The sequence below is a fragment of the Oncorhynchus gorbuscha genome, linkage group LG16, assembly GCF_021184085.1.
Source record: "Oncorhynchus gorbuscha isolate QuinsamMale2020 ecotype Even-year linkage group LG16, OgorEven_v1.0, whole genome shotgun sequence".
Classification (NCBI taxonomy): domain Eukaryota; kingdom Metazoa; phylum Chordata; class Actinopteri; order Salmoniformes; family Salmonidae; genus Oncorhynchus; species Oncorhynchus gorbuscha.
Genome location: NC_060188.1, coordinates 10,598,493 through 10,619,352, shown reverse-complemented (window position 1 = coordinate 10,619,352; position 20,860 = coordinate 10,598,493). Strand labels below are relative to the sequence as shown.

The 20,860-nt window shown below is 42.5% G+C and overlaps 1 protein-coding gene and 1 pseudogene across 1 annotated transcript in view; one reads left to right on the top strand and one right to left on the bottom strand.

Annotated features, from left to right (window-relative positions):
- LOC123998935 (potassium channel subfamily T member 2-like) overlaps positions 1-18,467 on the bottom strand; it is a 108,043-nt gene extending 89,576 nt beyond the window's left edge. The window contains exon 1 of the mRNA XM_046304190.1: positions 18,131-18,467. Coding sequence (XP_046160146.1) covers positions 18,131-18,219 — 89 coding nt within the window. The 5' untranslated portion in view covers positions 18,220-18,467. The remainder of the gene's footprint in view (positions 1-18,130) is intronic.
- The window catches only part of LOC123998976, an 899,899-nt pseudogene that overhangs the window by 161,950 nt on the left and 717,089 nt on the right, over positions 1-20,860 (top strand).

The following is a 20,860-nucleotide window of genomic DNA, read 5'->3' as shown; positions in this document are numbered from 1 at the left end:
TCGAATTCTTTGTGGATCTGTGTAATCTGGGGGAAATATGTCTCTCTAATATGGTCATACATTGGGCAGGAGGTTAGGAAGTGCAGCTCAGTTTCCACCTCATTTTGTGGACAGTGAGCACATAGCCTGTCTTCTCTTGAGAGCCATGTCTGCCTACGGCGGCCTTTCTCAATAGCAAGGCTATGCTCACTGAGTCTGTACATAGTCAAAGCTTTCCTTAATTTTGGGTCAGTCACAGTGGTCAGGTATTCTGCCGCTGTGTACTCTCTGTGTAGGGCCAAATAGCATTCTAGTTTGCTCTGTTTTTTTGTTAATTCTTTCCAATGTGTTAAGTAATTATCTTTTCTCATGATTTGGTTGGGTCTAATTGTGCTGTTGTCCTGGGGCTCTGTAGGGTGTGTTTGTGTTTGTGAACAGAGCCCCAGGACCAGCTTGCTTAGGGGACTCTTCTCCAGGTTCATCTCTCTGTAGGTGATGGCTTTGTTATGGAAGGTTTGTGAATCGCTTCCTTTTAGGTGGTTGTAGAATTTAACGGCTCTTTTCTGGATTTTGATAATTAGTGGGTATCGGCCTAATTCTGCTCTGCATGCATTATTTAGTGTTCTACGTTGTACACGGAGGATATTTTTGCAGAATTCTGCGTGCAGAGTCTCAATTTGGTGTTTGTCCCATTTTGTGAAGTCTTGGTTGGTGAGCGGACCCCAGACCTCACAACCATAAAGGGCAATGGGCTCTATGACTGATTCAAGTATTTTTAGCCAAATCCTAATTGGTATGTTGAAATTTATGTTTCTTTTGATGGCATAGAATGCCCTTCTTGCCTTGTCTCTCAGATCGTTCACAGCTTAGTGGAAGTTACCTGTGGCGCAAATGTTTAGGCCAAGGTATGTATAGTTTTTTGTGTGCTCTAGGGAAACAGTGTCTAGATGGAATTTGTATTTGTGGTCCTGGTGACTGGACCTTTTTTGGAACACCATTATTTTGGTCTTACTGAGATTTACTGTCAGGGCCCAGGTCTGACAGAATCTGTGCATAAGATCTAGGTGCTGCTGTAGGCCCTCCTTGGTTGGTGACAGAAGCACCAGATCATCAGCAAACAGCAGACATTTGACTTCGGATTCTGCAGGGGTGCTGCAGACTTTTCTAGTGCCCGCGCCAATTCGTTGATATATATGTTGAAGAGGGTGGGGCTTAAGCTGCATTTCTAGTGCCCGCGCCAATTCGTTGATATATATGTTGAAGAGGGTGGGGCTTAAGCTGCACACTTGTTGTTTGTGTACATGGATTTTATAATGTCGTATGTTTTACCCCCAACACCACTTTCCATCAGTTTGTATAGCAGACCCTCATGCCAGATTGAGTCGAAGGCTTTTTTGAAATCAACAAAGCATGAGAAGACTTTGCCTTTGTTTTGGTTTGTTTGGTTGTCAATTAGGGTGTGCAGGGTGAATACATGGTCTGTTGTACGGTAATTTGGTAAAAAGCCAATTTGACATTTGCTCAGTACATTGTTTTCATTGAGGAAATGTACGAGTCTGCTGTTAATAATAATGCAGAGGATTTTCCCAAGGTTACTGTTGACACATATTCCACGGTAGTTATTGGGGTCAAATTTGTCTCCACTTTTGTGGATTGGGGTGATCAGTCCTTGGTTCCAAATATTGGGGAAGATGCCAGAGCTAAGTATGATGTTAAAGAGTTTTAGTATAGCCAATTGGAATTTGTTGTCTGTATATTTGATCATTTCATTGAGGATACCATCGACACCACAGGCCTTTTTGGGTTGAAGGGTTTTTATTTTGTCCTGTAACTCATTCAATGTAATTGGAGAATCCAGTGGGTTCTGGTAGTCTTTAATAGTTGATTCTAAGATCTGTATTTGATCATTTATATGTTTTTGCTCTTTGTTCTTTGTTATAGAACCAAAAAGATTGGAGAAGTGGTTTACCCATACATCTCCATTTTGGATAGATAATTCTTCGTGTTGTTGTTTGTTTAGTGTTTTCCAATTTTCCCAGAAGTGGTTAGAGTCTATGGATTCTTCAATTGCATTGAGCTGATTTCTGACATGCTGTTCCTTCTTTTTCCGTAGTGTATTTCTGTATTGTTTTAGTGATTCACCATAGTGAAGGCGTAGACTCAGGTTTTCCGGGTCTCTATGTTTTTGGTTGGACAGGTTTCTCAATTTCTTTCTTAGATTTTTGCATTCTTCATCAAACCATTTGTCATTATTGTTAATTTTCTTCGGTTTTCTATTTAAGATTTTTAGATTTGATAGGGAAGCTGAGAGGTCAAATATACTGTTAAGATTTTCTACTGCCAGGTTTACACCTTCACTATTACAGTGGAATGTTTTACCCAGGAAATTGTCTAAAAGGGATTGAATTTGTTGTTGCCTAATTGTTTTTTGGTAGGTTTCCAAACTGCATTCCGTCCATCTATAGCATTTCTTAATGTTACTCAGTTCCTTTGGCTTTGATGCCTCATGATTGAGAATTGCTCTGTTTAAGTAGACTGTGATTTTGCTGTGGTCTGATAGGGGTGTCAGTGGGCTGACTGTGAACGCTCTGAGAGATTCTGGGTTGAGGTCAGTGATAAAGTAGTCTACAGTACTACTGCCAAGATATGAGCTATAGGTGTACCTACCATAGGAGTCCCCTCGAAGCCTACCGTTGACTATGTACATACCCAGCGTGCGACAGAGCTGCAGGAGTTGTGACCCGTTTTTGTTGGTTATGTTGTCATAGTTGTGCCTAGGGGGGCATATGTGGGAGGGGATGCTGTCACCTCCAGGCAGATGTTTGTCCCCCTGTGTGCTGAGGGTGTCAGTTTCTTGTCCGGTTCTGGCATTTAGGTCGCCACAGACTAGTACATGTCCCTGGGCCTGGAAATGATTGATTTCGCCCTCCAGGATGGAGAAGCTGTCTTCATTAAAATATGGGGATTCTAGTGGGGTTATATAGTTAGCACACAGGAGGACATTTTTCTCTGTTAGGATAATTTCCTTTTGAATTTCTAGCCAAATGTAGAATGTTCCTGTTTTGATTAATTTAATGGAGTGAGATAGGTCTGCTCTATACCAAATTAGCATACCCCCTGAGTCCCTTCCCTGTTTCACACCTGGTAGTTTGGTGGATGGGACTACCAGCTCTCTGTAACCTAGAGGGCAACCAGTGGGTCTGTCTCCTCTATACCAGGTTTCTTGCAGGATGACAATGTCTGTGTTACCGATTTCTTTGGTGAAGTCCGGGTTTCTGCTCTTCAGGCCAAAGGCAGATGACCTCAGGCCTTGGATATTCCAGGATGATATAGTGAATGCTTTTTGTTCCATAGAGTGTCCAATGTTGTTTGTGAGAGTCTCTCTCTCTCTCTCTCTCTCTCTCTCTCTCTCTCTCTCTCTCTCTCTCTCTCTCTCTCTCTCTCTCTCTCTCTCTCTCTCTCTCTCTCTCTCTCTCTCTCTCTCTCTCTCTCTCTCTCTCTCTCTCTCTCTCTCTCTCTCTCTCTCTCTCTCTCTCTCTCTCTCTCTCTCTCTCTCTCTCTCTCTCTCTCTCGCTTGAGCCTCCGATACTCACCTTTCCCCTGCCCCCGCAATCCCTTCACACACTGCAATCAAAATGAAAGTCATGATTTCCCAGGTCTGTGCATTGTGCAGGCCACAATGACAGTAAGCATGTGTGCTCAACAGCCTTTCACTACCATTTCCAGCCAAGCTCTAATGTTAGATCTTTACTGATGAAACCACGCCATACATCATCAGTGCAGCTGTCCTCCATGCTACCTTCCCTTCATCCCCCATCTCAGTGAATACTCCTCCATCCCTGTCTCCATCACTCTCTTCTCTCACTCCGGGAACCTCACTCACACACGGTCTCGTCTCTCCTATTCTACTTGAATGGGGGGTTAAAAGGCTTCGAGTGATAGAGCGGGATTCCAATATGTCTGCAGAAAGAATTGGGTGTCAGCTACGATAGGACACTTTGGGTTTGAACTACAGTAAGTAAAGTAGGATGTTCTTGGGACAATCGATTCCTATTGTAGCTAAGACCTCTATTCAGTAAATACCCTTATTTCCCCCTACCACTACCAATCACAACAGATAAACCACTGCTACTCAACTAAATACTGTAGAAGTTTTCTTATTCCAGCTACTCAGAAAGACAATGACAATCCGACCATCTGTGGCATTTCATCTACCAATCTCCTCATTCTACATGATGTATTGTACTCCGATGAGTGAAATATGAGCCGATTCATCTCTGTGTCCTCTTCTCAGTGTCTCATGGGCTGCTTGGAGCATGATACAATTCCTGCAGCGTGTTACACTAATATGATTTGGTACCGGGAGAGAAGCAATCAAATGGACGTGTGTTTGTGATCCCTGCACACACACACACACACACACACACACACACACACACACACACACACACACACACACACACACACACACACACACACACACACACACACACACACACACACACACACACACACACACACACACACACACACACACACACACACAGAGAAGCGATAAGATATGTTTGTGATCCCTCCACACTATAGTTTGTGATCCCTGCACACAAGCACACACACACACACACACACACACACACACACACACACACACACACACACACACACACACACACACACACACACACACACACACACACACACACACACACACACACACACACACACACACACACACACACATAAGATATGTTTGTGATCCCTCCACACTATAGTGGATAATTGCATTTGACAAAATACACTTATGCAACCATACCCCATGTATTGCATTTTTAGTAGAGTAGATTGGTTAATACTTGGTTAGTTATTATTTCTAGAGAGGTTATTTCTTGGTTAGTTCTTATTTCTAGAGAGGCTATTTATTTATTGATCAAGACCATTGTGAGGCAGATAGATAACATCAGAGGTATTGATCCTTTCCTATGGTGTTCTTTCATCCATCCTGCATTCCAGTCTCCTTTGTTTTATTCAAAGCCTGGCTTTTGGGAATTTACAAAAGTTTTACTAGATAGCATTATGTAGGTCTTATCTTACACAACATATTCATAACCAGTTTGTGGATAAAATCATGTGTGGTGTAAAGAGGTCAGCAAAGAGTCACTGTATGTGTAAAATAAATGTAATATATATATATATATATATATATATATATATATATACACACAGTGGGGAGAACAAGTATTTGATACACTGCCGATTTTGCAGGTTTTCCTACTTACAAAGCATGTATAGGTCTGTAATTTCTATCATAGGTACACTTCAACTGTGAGAGACAGAATCTAAAATCCAGAAAATCACATTGTATGATTTTTAAGTAATTAATTTGCATTTCTACGTGACCCCAAACATTTTAACGGTAGTGTATTTTTCAGTAACAAGCCCTCGGGAGAACATGAAGTTGACAGCCTAACAGGCTATATGGGTAACTATGACACAAGGCTTTATGTAACGTAACATTGAAGGAGGCCTTGGATTTCATGCATGACATTTCTATGAAAACACCAATCCCTGTAGTCTATCTGTCATCATTACTCAGGTGTATAGGTTTACTTCTGATTCCCATGCTTCAGTGTACTGCTACATAGGCCGGCACAACTACTGTATAACCATGTAACCGACGGTTATGGACGAAGACCGTCATGAAAATAAAATAACCGTCATAACCATTTAATATACAGTATAATCATTAGAATAGCAAAATAAAGCACTGACACCAGTTCAGCAGAGGCAGTCAATAGGCTGGGCGCTAGCCGCCCCTTGTATTTAACCCGGCAGCAAGCTACTGTGTGTTGACAGTGCTTGTCTTACTAGAAAGCAGTGGTTGGGGAATACTCATACCAGGCTCATTAACGCATAGCGGTTGGGGAATATTCATACCAGGCTCATTAACGCATAGCGGCTGGGGAATACTCATACCAGGCTCATTAACGCATAGCGGTTGGGGAATACTCATACCAGGCTCATTAACGCATAGCGTTTGGGGAATATTCATACCAGGCTCATTAACGTATAGCGGTTGGGGAATACTCATACCAGGCTCATTAACGCATAGCGGTTGGGGAATATTCATACCAGGCACATTAACGCATAGCGGTTGGGGAATACTCATACCAGGCTCATTAACGCATAGCGGTTGGGGAATACTCATACCAGGCTCATTAACGCATAGCGGTTGGGGAATACTCATACCAGGCTCATTAACGCATAGCGCTTGGGGAATATTCATACCAGGCTCATTAACGCATAGCGCTTGGGGAATATTCATACCAGGCTCATTAACGCATAGCCGTTGGGGAATATTCATACCAGGCTCATTAACGTATAGCGCTTGGGGAATATTCATACCAGGCTCATTAATGCATAGCGGTTGGGGAATACTCATACCAGGCTCATTAACGCATAGCGGTTGGGGAATACTCATACCAGGCTTATTAACGCATAGCGGTTGGGGAATACTCATACCAGGCTCATTAACGCATAGCGGTTGGGGAATACTCATACCAGGCTCATTAACGCATAGCGGTTGGGGAATATTCATACCAGGCTCATTAACGCATAGCGGTTGGGGAATACTCATACCAGGCTCATTAACGCATAGCGGTTGGGGAATACTCATACCAGGCTCATTAACGCATAGCGGTTGGGGAATACTCATACCAGGCTCATTAACGCATAGCGGTTGGGGAATATTCATACCAGGCTCATTAACGAATAGCGGTTGGAGAATACTCATACCAGGCTCATTAACGCATAGCGGTTGGGGAATACTCATACCAGGCTCATTAACGCATAGCGGTTGGGGAATATTCATACCAGGCTCATTAACGCATAGCGGTTGGGGAATATTCATACCAGGCTCATTAACGCATAGCGGTTGGGGAATACTCATACCAGGCTCATTAACGCATAGCGGCTGGGGAATACTCATACCAGGCTCATTAACGCATAGCGGTTGGGGAATACTCATACCAGGCTCATTAACGCATAGCGGTTGGGGAATATTCATACCAGGCACATTAACGCATAGCGGTTGGGGAATACTCATACCAGGCTCATTAACGCATAGCGGTTGGGCAGGAAATAAACATTTGTTAAACAAAACTGTGGATTTAATGCGGCCGCTCCCCCAGAGGCTGTGCGCCTCACTGCCTGAGAATAAGATAACCACTCAGGATCTGCTCAAGGCTCTTTGGTCTATCCCATTGGTCTATCCCCCCTACAGCTGCCTCAGGCCAACCACAGGCCTGGGGTGAGGAAGATCATGTTGCTGTATACAGTTAGTATGATATGACAGAAAACACTAGTTGTCTTCTGCACTGTGACTGATGTGATTGTTTATCCTTGCTTGAGCCTCTGAAGCTCACCCTTTCCCCCTGTACACAAAATGAAAGTCATCATTTACCAAGGCTGTGCACTGTGCAGGCCCCAATGACAGTAAGTAAGTGTGCTCAATACCCTTTTACTCAAACCGATTTCTAGCCAAGCTCTACCCAGCTAACAACAAATGTTCTCACAACTTTAGTTCCCTTCAAATCACTTACTTACGGGCCCTTCCCAATGATGCCGAGAGAAAATAATAATAACAATAATAACACGAGAAATAAATACACAGTGAGTAACAATAACTTGACTATACACACAGAGTACCATTACAGAGTCAGTGTACAGGGGTACAATGGGCATGGGCCCTTAGATCCTCAAAAAGTTATACAGCAAAACCATTGAGAGCATCTTAAATGGCTGCATCACCGCTTGGTATGGCAACTACTCAGCATTTGGCGGCAAGGCGCTACAGAGGGTAGGGCGTACAGCCCAGTACATCACTGGGGCCGAACTCACTGCAAGCCAGGACCTCTATACCAGGCGGTGTCAGAGGAAGGCCCTAAAAATGATCAAAGAATCCAGCCACCCAAGTCATAGTTAAATAAAGGTTGAATAAAAAATAGACTGCTCTCTCTGCTACCCCACAACGAGCGGCATCGAGGCGCCCAAGTCTGGGACAAAAAGGATCCTGAACAGCTTCTACCCCTAAGCCATAAGACTGCTGAACACTTAATCAAATGGCCACCAGACTATTTACATTGACCCCATTTATTATCTTTTTTTCTTTCTTTTTTTTGCACGGACTCTATGCACACTCACTATACTCTATCCACACACTCACTATACTATATCTAAACACTCACTATACTCTATCCACACACTCACTATACTATATCTAAACACTCACTATACTCTATCCACACACTCACTATACTATATCTAAACACTCACTATACTCTATCCACACACTCACTATACTATATCTAAACACTCACTATACTCTATCCACACACTCACTATACTATATCTAAACACTCACTATACTCTATCCACACACTCACTATACTATATCCACACACTCACTATACTCTATCCACACACTCACTATACTATATCTAAACACTCACTATACTCTATCCACACACTCACTATACTATATCTAAACACTCACTATACTCTATCCACACACTCACTATACTATATCTAAACACTCACTATACTCTATCCACACACTCACTATACTATATCTAAACACTCACTATACTCTATCCACACACTCACTATACTATATCTAAACACTCACTATACTCTATCCACACACTCACTATACTATATCTAAACACTCACTATACTCTATCCACACACTCACTATACTATATCTAAACACTCACTATACTCTATCCACACACTCACTATACTATATCTAAACACTCACTATACTCTATCCACACACTCACTATACTATATCTAAACACTCACTATACTCTATCCACACACTCACTATACTCTATCCACACACTCACTATACTCTATCCACACACTCACTATACTCTATCCACACACTCACTATACTCTATCCACACACTCACTATACTATATCTAAACACTCACTATACTCTATCCACACACTCACTATACTATATCTAAACACTCACTATACTATATCTAAACACTCACTATACTCTATCCACACACTCACTATACTATATCTAAACACTCACTATACTCTATCCACACACTCACTACACTATATCTAAACACTCACTATACTCTATCCACACACTCACTATACTATATCTACACACATATCCACACACTCACTATACTCTATCCACACACTCACACATACTACTCTATGCGCACACACTCTATCCACACACTCACTATACTATATCTAAACACTCACTATACTCTATCCACACACTCACTATACTATATCTACACACATATCCACACACTCACTATACTCTATCCACACACTCACACATACTACTCTATGAGCACACACTCTATCCACACACTCACTATACTCTATGCACACTCACTATACTCTATGCACACTCACTGTACTCTATCCACACACTCACAATACTCCATCCACACACCCACTATACTCTATGCACACTCACTATACTCTATGCACACTCACTGTACTCTATCCACACACTCACTATACTCTATCCACACACTCACGATACTCCATCCACACACTCACACATACTACACTGACTATCTTGCACTGGCTCTATGCACACTCACTATATTCTATCCACACACCCACTATACTCTATGCACACTCACTATACTCTATGCACGCTCACTATACTCTATCCACAGACTCACTATACTCTATCCACACACTCACTATACTCTATCCACACACTCACACATACTACACTGACTATCTTGCACTGGCTCTATGCACACTCACTATATTCTATCCACACACTCACTATACTCTATCCACACACTCACTAAGGGGCTTAGCCCGAACCATGATAAACAGCACGAGACCATTATTTTGCCTCCACCAAACTTTACAGTTGAACTTCACACTATGCATTGGGGTAGGTAGTGTTCTCCTGGCATCCGCAAAACCCAGATTCGTCCATCAGACAGTGTGATTCATCACTCCAGAGAACACGTTTCCAATGCTCCAATGGCGGCGAGTTTTACACCACCTCCAGCCCATTTCATGAAGCTCCCAATGAAAAGTTATTGTGTTAACGTTGCTTCCAGGGGCAGTTTGGAACTTGGTAGTGAGTGTTGCAACCGAGGACAGACAATCTGTTCTGTGAGTTTGTACCGCCTACGACTTCGCGGCTGAATTGTATTATTATGATACAGAGTATGGAGGCAGTCCCAACATTATACAGTATTATTATGATACAGAGTATGGAGGCAGTCCCAACATTATACAGTATTATTATGATACAGAGTATGGAGGCAGTCCCAACATTATACAGTATTATTATGATACAGAGTATGGAGGCAGTCCCAACATTATACAGTATTATTATGATACAGAGTATGGAGGCAGTCCCAACATTATACAGTATTATTATGATATAGAGTATGGAGGCAGCTCCAGCATTATACAGTATTATTATGATACAGAGTATGGAGGCAGCCCCAGCATTATACAGTATTATTATGATACAGAGTATGGAGGCAGCCCCAGCATTATACAGTATTATTATGATACAGAGTATTGAGGCAGCCCCAGCATTATACAGTATTATTATGATACAGAGTATGGAGGCAGCCCCAGCATTATACAGTATTATTATGATACAGAGTATGGAGGCAGCTCCAACATTATACAGTATTATTATGATACAGAGTATGGAGGCAGCTCCAGCATTATACAGTATTATTATGATACAGAGTATGGAGGCAGCTCCAGCATTATACAGTATTATTATGATACAGAGTATGGAGGCAGCCCCAGCATTATACAGTATTATTATGATACAGAGTATGGAGGCAGTCCCAACATTATACAGTATTATTATGATACAGAGTATGGAGGCAGCTCCAGCATTATACAGTATTATTATGATACAGAGTATGGAGGCAGCCCCAGCATTATACAGTATTATTATGATACAGAGTATGGAGGCAGCCCCAGCATTATACAGTATTATTATGATACAGAGTATGGAGGCAGCTCCAACATTATACAGTATTATTATGATACAGAGTATGGAGGCAGCTCCAGCATTATACAGTATTATTATGATACAGAGTATGGAGGCAGCTCCAGCATTATACAGTATTATTATGATACAGAGTATGGAGGCAGCTCCAGCATTATACAGTATTATTATGATACAGTTTATGGAGGCAGCCCCAGCATTATACAGTATTATTATGATACAGAGTATGGAGGCAGCTCCAGTTTATTTTTGTCAATAAAAGTCAAGGTCACCGGCACTGTTTAATTTGTCAAGGCTGAGATGCCGCCATTATCTGCCCACCGTGCCTCAGCTTCAGGGCTAAACATTGTGGATGATTCTGCCTGCCAATTAAAAACCTCAACCAAATTAATGCACATTAAAACTGTTTTTGTGTGTTTTCTTTGATGCTAATGTTTACCTACTGGGTGTGTTGGAGGGTTACCCAAAAAACTTCACATCAATCAGGAAGCTCATTAGAGCTTTGTGGACTCTGACACCCACAATGCCCCTCTCACCTCCACCACCACCTCTCTCCCTGCCTCAGATCTGATCACAGACTCCATCTGTATCTCTGTATCACTCTCTTTGTACTATTCTGTCCCTCGTATCAACCATTGTGCTGCATAATTCTTTTAAGTGATGGATTCCTTATCGGAGAATCACATTAGATGAGTTCATTTACAAGATGTAAAACCTATCTCAGATCTAGATATTGAGCAGCAACAGATCACTTCCTCATTGTGATCAGGGAGAAGCAGACTATGAATATTAGCAGTTTCAATGGCTACTAATCATGTTACGGTTCTTTCATCCTTGCCAAATTGAGCCAGAAGGAGCTGGAGCATTGGAAGAGAAAATAGCAGATATGTGGGTGAGATTGAATGAGGGATGATGGGGGAAGGCAACAGTCAAAAAGAGATTTTGTCTTAAAGACAAAAAGCTCTCATTTGTATGACAATACCAGACTTTGCTCCAAGCCCCACTGAGACTGGCTGCTGTGATGAGACTGTCTCATTCCACTCTAAACAATTCAGCCAAACAAGTCATACTGTGGGGGGGGATTCCTTTCCCTCTGTGTGTGTCATAAACTGTGTGTGTCTGTGTGTGTGTGTCATCCAACCTCAGACTGGCAAGTGGGTGTTGGAGTGAAACATTGGCACTTGAATAGATTGCCATGCCATAGTGAGCGCCAAGTATGAAGGCTGCACAGACATTATTCTCGTTGTGTATAAACAACCATCAAACAAACACTTGATGAAGTATTGAGCTCTGGGTTGTGTACAAATGGTCCATCAAGTGCTTGATTCAAGACCATCACTGCTTTACTAATCAAAGGAAAATATCCTCGTCACTAGACAACTCCATAACCGCTCACATGGAACAACCAATGAGGGAGCAAGTCCAGCTCCCTTCACCTGACCTATACGATGATGATAGGTCAAACAAACGAGGGAAGCAATTGTAAAGGTTCACTCTGAGCTGAAAGGCAATAACCGGCAGACTATAACAAGAGTTTACAGCTGTACTTCAAGCTGTAAACCCTTGTCTGTTGTGGTGATCATTGCATTTCATCTCAGGATGAACATTTACAAAACTTGTGTCATATCTGCTAACAGAAGGTACTGTCTGTAACAATAGTGTTCGCTGATAGTTGACAAATTAATATTTTTTGCATATCACAGCATAAACCATACAATATCACCACTGCTGTAGTTAAATTCAGAATTCAGAATCCAGACGAGAGGCCTTGAGCGGCCTTGTAAGCCGCCTGATCTCGCGAGCTTACAGGAATGTTTGCCATGTGGCTACTTCAGTGGAAGTCTGAGTAGAGTGTTTGTGGTGTGTGAAGACAAGAGGCACTCCAGCAATCAAAACAAACATGGAAAGGGGAGGAAAGGGGAGGAGGGAGTTCAAGGAGGGTAAAGTAACGACATGGAACTATGTGTTGAGGAAATAGTGAAGGGGGAAGAGGGTCCATGAGCGACGGAGTGAGTGGAGGGGGAGTTAAAGGACTCTGTGTGTTTTCCCAGAGCACAATGTGTGTGTGTATGTGAAATAAGATAACTTATGCGTGCAAGATGTGTGATCATGTGTGACTATGTACGTAGATGTGTGAACATTCGCTGGTTGTGTGTGTGTGTGTGTGTGTGTGTGTGAGTCTGTGATATGTATGTGTGTATGTGTGCATATGTAAGCATGTGTGTGAGGATCCTAGTGTGAGTATGTACGTGTTTGTTTGTTTCCGTGTGTGTGTGTGTTGAAGCGTTGATTAATAGAGCAAACATTGTGACATGCGGGACAAACTGTCTGTGATTCAGCCTGGGAATTAAGCTGTCTGTCACCATTAATCAGCCGACTCTCTCCTGCACCGAGTCCATTTTTACCTGGTAATACTCCCACAGCCATTGGGATCAACACCATGAATCAGGATAGGATAAAATGCCCTGCATCCCTCCTTCTCGCTTTCATTCTGTCTCTGTCTTTCGCTCACTCTTTTTCTCACTAACTCTCTCTCACATGACCTCACACACACGCACATACAACCCCCCCCACACACACACTTACATTCCCATCACCACACCAGCTTCGAACATCATTTAGTCACTTTTCTCTTATTGAAACCCAGTCCCATTGAAAAGGAGTGGCACTCAGTTGCAACTGCTGTGTGTGTGTGTGTGTGTGTGTGTGTGTGTGTGTGTGTGTGTGTGTGTGTGTGTGTGTGTGTGTGTGTGTGTGTGTGTGTGTGTGTGTGTGTGTGTGTGTGTGTGTGTGTGTGTGTGTGTGTGTGTGTCATCCAACCTCAGACTGGCAAGTGGGTGTTGGAGTGAAACATTGGCACTTGAATAGATTGCCATGCCATAGTGAGCGCCAAGTATGAAGGCTGCACAGACATTATTCTCGTTGTGTATAAACAACCATCAAACAAACACTTGATGAAGTATTGAGCTCTGGGTTGTGTACAAATGGTCCATCAAGTGCTTGATTCAAGACCATCACTGCTTTACTAATCAAAGGAAAATATCCTCGTCACTAGACAACTCCATAACCGCTCACATGGAACAACCAATGAGGGAGCAAGTCCAGCTCCCTTCACCTGACCTATACGATGATGATAGGTCAAACAAACGAGGGAAGCAATTGTAAAGGTTCACTCTGAGCTGAAAGGCAATAACCGGCAGACTATAACAAGAGTTTACAGCTGTACTTCAAGCTGTAAACCCTTGTCTGTTGTGGTGATCATTGCATTTCATCTCAGGATGAACATTTACAAAACTTGTGTCATATCTGCTAACAGAAGGTACTGTCTGTAACAATAGTGTTCGCTGATAGTTGACAAATTAATATTTTTTGCATATCACAGCATAAACCATACAATATCACCACTGCTGTAGTTAAATTCAGAATTCAGAATCCAGACGAGAGGCCTTGAGCGGCCTTGTAAGCCGCCTGATCTCGCGAGCTTACAGGAATGTTTGCCATGAGGCTACTTCAGTGGAAGTCTGAGTAGAGTGTTTGTGGTGTGTGAAGACAAGAGGCACTCCAGCAATCAAAACAAACATGGAAAGGGGAGGAAAGGGGAGGAGGGAGTTCAAGGAGGGTAAAGTAACGACATGGAACTATGTGTTGAGGAAATAGTGAAGGGGGAAGAGGGTCCATGAGCGACGGAGTGAGTGGAGGGGGAGTTAAAGGACTCTGTGTGTTTTCCCAGAGCACAATGTGTGTGTGTATGTGAAATAAGATAACTTATGCGTGCAAGATGTGTGATCATGTGTGACTATGTACGTAGATGTGTGAACATTCGCTGGTTGTGTGTGTGTGTGTGTGTGTGAGTCTGTGATATGTATGTGTGTATGTGTGCATATGTAAGCATGTGTGTGAGGATCCTAGTGTGAGTATGTGTGTTTGTGTGTGTGTGTGTGTGTGTGTGTGTTGAAGCGTTGATTAATAGAGCAAACATTGTGACATGCGGGACAAACTGTCTGTGATTCAGCCTGGGAATTAAGCTGTCTGTCACCATTAATCAGCCGACTCTCTCCTGCACCGAGTCCATTTTTACCTGGTAATACTCCCACAGCCATTGGGATCAACACCATGAATCAGGATAGGATAAAATGCCCTGCATCCCTCCTTCTCGCTTTCATTCTGTCTCTGTCTTTCGCTCACTCTTTTTCTCACTAACTCTCTCTCACATGACCTCACACACACGCACATACAACCCCCCCCCCCACACACACACTTACATTCCCATCACCACACCAGCTTCGAACATCATTTAGTCACTTTTCTCTTATTGAAACCCAGTCCCATTGAAGAGGAGTGGCACTCAGTTGCAACTGCTGTGTGTGTGTGTGTGTGTGTGTGTGTGTGTGTGTGTGTGTGTGTGTGTGTGTGTGTGTGTGTGTGCGTGCGTGCGTGCGTGCGTGCGTGCGTGCGTGCGTGCGTGCGTGCGTGCGTGCGTGCGTGCGTGCGTGCGTGCGCGAGAGAGAGAGTGAGTTTGTGAGAGTGTGTCTGCTGCCACATTCAACAAAGAGGAGTGCAGAGTGAACATGAAGAGATCCCACTGTGTCCCTCGGAGCAGCACTGTGCCTGCTGAAGCCTTTGGAGTGATGAGCACCCAGCCATCTCCACTACAGCAGGGAATACATTATACATAAGTAGTACAACAATGTGCTCTCTCTGGGAGCAGCAGTTGAAGCACATCTGCTCAGTGTTCCTGGAAGCTCTCAGCCATGCAGACAATGGGGACAGTCCCGATGTTTATGGCCCCTATGTTCCCCACTTAATGTCCACTTTGTTTCTGTCATATGCATTTTCCATCCTCCTCCTCAGATATTTGGCTACGGTGTTTTAGTTAATACCAAGAAGACTGATCTTCTACTCTTTCTAGGGGTTGGATGGACAGATATCTATGTAGATCACATTCTAACGGCATTCCAAAGAAAGGAAAGGGCCTCACTGTGCTAAAGACAACCTTGGCTTTCACCACTGAACTGTAACCAGGATGTATCTTTCTCCCCATCTGAGTGAGGTTACACATTACAAGAGGCTACTGGTGAGAGGATGACCATGCACAGACCACAAGGCCTGCACTTCACACTTAACAATAAGACCTTTGGGAGTTCATGGGAAATAATAGTATTGTAAGTGAAGCTAGGGTCCTTTTCAGCTCTGAGAAACAAATATGATTATAACACCCCATTTGTGACATATCTCAGATATTGTTTCAGTAATGTTATAGCATGACTGTTTATTTTTGCAACCAGGGCCAATCAACCGTAGTATTACTGCCTCTGTAGTATTGGATAACGTTGATTAAATGGAAGCCTTCTTCAACCCTTTTTATACTGAACAAAAATATAAACACAACATGCAACAATTTCAAAGATTTTACTGAGTTACTGTTCATAGGAGGAAATCAGTCAATTGAAATACATTCATTTGGCCCTAATCTATGGATTTCACATGACTGGGCAGGAGCGCAGCCATGAGTGGGTCTGGGAGGGCATAGGCCCACCCACATGGGAGCCAGGTCCACCCACTGGGGAGTCAGGCCCAGCCAATCAGAATGAGTTTTCCACACAAAGCGGCTTTATTACAGACAGAAATACTCCTCAGCCGGATGTGGAGGTCCTGGGCTGGCGTGGTTACACGTGGTCTGCGGTTTTGAGGCCAGTTGGATGTACTGCCAAATTCTCTAAAACGATGTTTTCGGCCACTGATGATCGAGATATGAACATTCAATTATCTGGCAACAGCTCTGTTGGGCATTCCTGCAGTCAGCATGTCAATTGCAACACTTGAGACATCTGTGGCATTGTGTTGTCTGACAAAACTGCACATTTTAGAGTGGCATTTTATTGTTCCCAACACAAGGTGCACCTGTGTAATTATCATGCTGTTTAATCAGCTTCTTGATATGCCACATCTGTCTGGTGGATGGATTTTGCTCACCAAGAGGCATGTAAACAAGTTTGTGCACCAAATTTGAGACATATAAGCTTTTTGTACATATGGAACATTTCTGGGATCTTTTATTTCAGTTCATGGAAAATGGGACCAAGACTTTACATGTGCGTTTATATTTTTGTTCAGTACATATATTCTTCTTAAATGATGTGATTTTAAACACCCACCACAAGCAAGTGTTTTGGTGCAGGTTTGTGTTTTTCGTCATGAATTTTGACTTTGCAGCTGGCCTATCTATCGGAAATCGCTCAGTTATGCCTGCAGGACAAAACTCATCCCAATTAAAACGCGAACCTGCTATTGTGGTCCTCAATTTAACCTACCAACCAGGGGTCCAGTTGTGAAATGGTGGTTCAGTATTGCATTAGTCCCTATAATGAAATATCCACACCAAGTGTGGCAAGCATACCCATATTAATAAATATGCATGGGGAAACCATAACAAATACATGATCCTGAAAATGGATGGTTAAGTACAGGTTAACAGACACTCTTGGTAGGGCCATATGTTCTGCTTTTGGAACAGCCCTGACCATACCTAGCCAGGCTAAAGAAAGGGAGCATGATAAGTCAACCCAATCTAAGGCTTGATAAATAATAGATAGGTGGTATAATGACTAAATTAATGGCTGCCAGAGGCTCACATTACTACCTAATTATTAACACTTTCCCAAATATATGTTCATAATTATAAATATCCAAATGGATTTGACATGCCTGACTTCCACGCATGGACAAGGTGCATAGCTGAAAAAACGTAATGCCTCTGCAAACACACTCATGCACACACACACACACACAAAAGCATTAACATAGAGTCTGTGCATTTAGTTCAGTCTTTTCCATTATGAAACCTGTTGCTGCTGCACAGTGGCTCGTTGTAGCCTATCCTCTTTCACAGCGCCATCAACAGAGAAAGATCAATAAAAAGGACATTATTACAGTAGCCCACGTTCTCTTTTTGGTTGCGATGGCAACGTAGAGATGCATTTCTTAGCTTAGTGAGGGACTGCAAATTACGATTAATTTAACTTGGAGCAATTACAGGGTACCATGGGTAGGCTAGATTGTTGTGCGCCAACACAGGTTTCTTCAGAATAAACAAGTTGGAATAGATTTCCTACCTGTCATCAGCCTGCCAGTCACCCAGCAACAGGTCTCGGAACCGGTACCGTGGAGGCAGCGGGAGCACCTCCTTCTCCAGCTCTACCATGGTCCCCTCCTGAGCGCGGAACCCACGAGCGCACAATGCCAGAGATTGAGAGGCGAACAAACAGAGACGCCTCTAGAAGGGTTTATCAAAATGAACTATTATTTTGTTATTCAACTTCCAAATAACACATACCTGTATGAGCACCCTAAAATGTTGTTAATTTATTACTAACACAATGTAATATATTTCTTCTTCCAATGCAACAGGTCGAGGATGCTCCGCCGTGACATGCACGTGAGTACTTTTGGCTTGACAGGATGCGGAGCAACTGGTTGTCTCTTTGAACATTCGCTGGCTCCTTATGGACGCAGCGGAAGCAGACCCATTTGCTCGAACAATTACATACTCTGAGTCTACGAGCAGTAGGTTACAAGCCCAAATCCCTGCAGGGCACATTTTAAATACTGAACAACCTAATCATATTTGCATGAGCTTTATAGTGATGTGTTGTCGTTTTACTGAAGATGCCTTGTTTATTTTTCTCATTTATTCAGGACATGCTCTAATTCTTGTTAATGTAAGCTCAATAAACAATTTATGGAGTCATATGCGATATTAAATTATTCCATTTAAGGACCTAATTTCTCTATATACTTTCAAATGACTAAAACCAAATCAAAACTGTGTAGAAATGATCATGGACTTATATTCATAGTTTATTGACTGTCCAGCTCGCTAATCATCACTGTGCAGTCAATGGGCCTACAGTTGAAGACGCAAGTTTACATACAGTTTAGCCAAATATATTTAAACTCAGTTTTTCACAATTCCTGACATTTAATCCCAGTAAAAATTCCCCGTCTTAAATCAGTTAGGATCACCACTTTATTTTAAGAATGTCAAATGTCAGAATAATAGTAGAGAGAATGATTTACTTCAGCTTTTATTTCTTTCATCACATTCCCAGTGGGTCATGAATTTACATACTCAACTAGTATTTGGTAACATTGTCTTGAAATTGTTTAACTTGGGTCAAACGTTTCGGGTAGCCTTCCACAAGCTTCCCACAATAAGTTGGGTGAATTTTGGCCCATTCCTCCTGACATAGCTGGTGTAACTAAGTCAGGTTTGCAGACCTCCTTGCTCACACACGCTTTTTCAGTTCTACCCACAAATGTTCTATAGGATTGAGGTCAGGGCTTCGTGATGGCCACTCCAAAACCTTTACTTTGTTGTCCTTAAGCCATTTTGCCACAACTTTGGAAGTACGCTTGGGGTCATTGTCCAATTGGAAGACCTATTTGCGACCAAGCTTTAACTTCATGACTGATGTCTTGAGATGTTGCTTCAATATATCCACATCATTTCCTCCCTCATGATGCCATCTATTTTGTGAAATGCACCAGTACCTCCTGCAGCAAAGCACCTCCAAAACATGCTGCCACCCCCGTGCTTCACGGTTGGGATGGTGTTCTTCGGCTTGCAAGCCCCCCCCCCTTTTCCTCCAAACATAACGAAGGTCATTATGGCCAAACAGTTCTATTTTTGTTTCATCAGAAAAAAGTAGGATCTTTGTCCCCATGTGCAGTTGCAAACTGTAGTCTGGCTTTTTTATCGCGGTTTTGGAGCAGTGGCTTCTTCCTTGCTGAGCGGCCTGTCAGGTTATGTCGATATAGGACTCGTTTTACTGTGGATATAGATACTTCTGTACCGGTTTCCTCCAGCATCTTCACAAGGTCCTTTGCTGTTGTTCAGGATTGATTTGCACTTTTCGCAGCAAAGTACGTTCATCTCTAGGAGACAGAACGCGTCTCCTTCCTGAGCGGTATGATGGCTGCGTGGTCACATGATGTTTATACTTGCGTACTATTGTTTGTACAGATGAACGTGGCACCTTCAGGTGTTTGTAAATTGCTCCCAAGGATGTACCAGACTTGTGGAGGTCAACAATTTGTTTTATGAGGTCTTGGCTGATTTCTTTTGATTGTCCCATAATGTCAAGCAAAGACGGACTGAGTTTGAAGGTAGGACATGAAATACATCCACACTTACACCTCTAATTGACTCAAATGATGTCAATTAGCCTATCAGAAGCTTCTAAAGCCATGACAACAATTTATGGAATTTAGTGTACTTAGTGTATGCAAACTCCCGACCCACTGGAATTGTGATACAGTGAATTATAAGTGAAATAATCTGTCTAAAAACAATTGTTGGAAAAATAACTTGTGTCATGCACAAAGTGGATGTCTTAACCGACTTGCCAAAACTATAGTTTGTTAACAAGAAATTTGTGGAGTGGTTGAAAAACAAGTTTTAATAACTCCAACCTAAGTCTATGTAAACTTCTGACTTCAACTGTACATTCATACCATTTCTTGACTGTCTAGCTTGAGAATAGGCTAATCCCCAAACATTCAGAGAGCACAGAACATTCCCAAAATGATGGATAGTCAAATATTTTTTGCAAAATTTGACTACAAGGAAATATAACACATTTTCAATGCGGCCCTCTGGACCTTGTTGAAGACAGAATGCGGCCCCTGGGGCAAAATGAGTTAGACCCCTCTGGTCGTTGATTTTTACCAAAGTGCATTAAGAAACAGTTAAGTTGTATTTGTTCACACCTGGTCGATTCTGCATGGCATGCCAATTGTTATGCAGGCAACTGTGCAAAATAAATAAATGTGCAGCTGTGTAC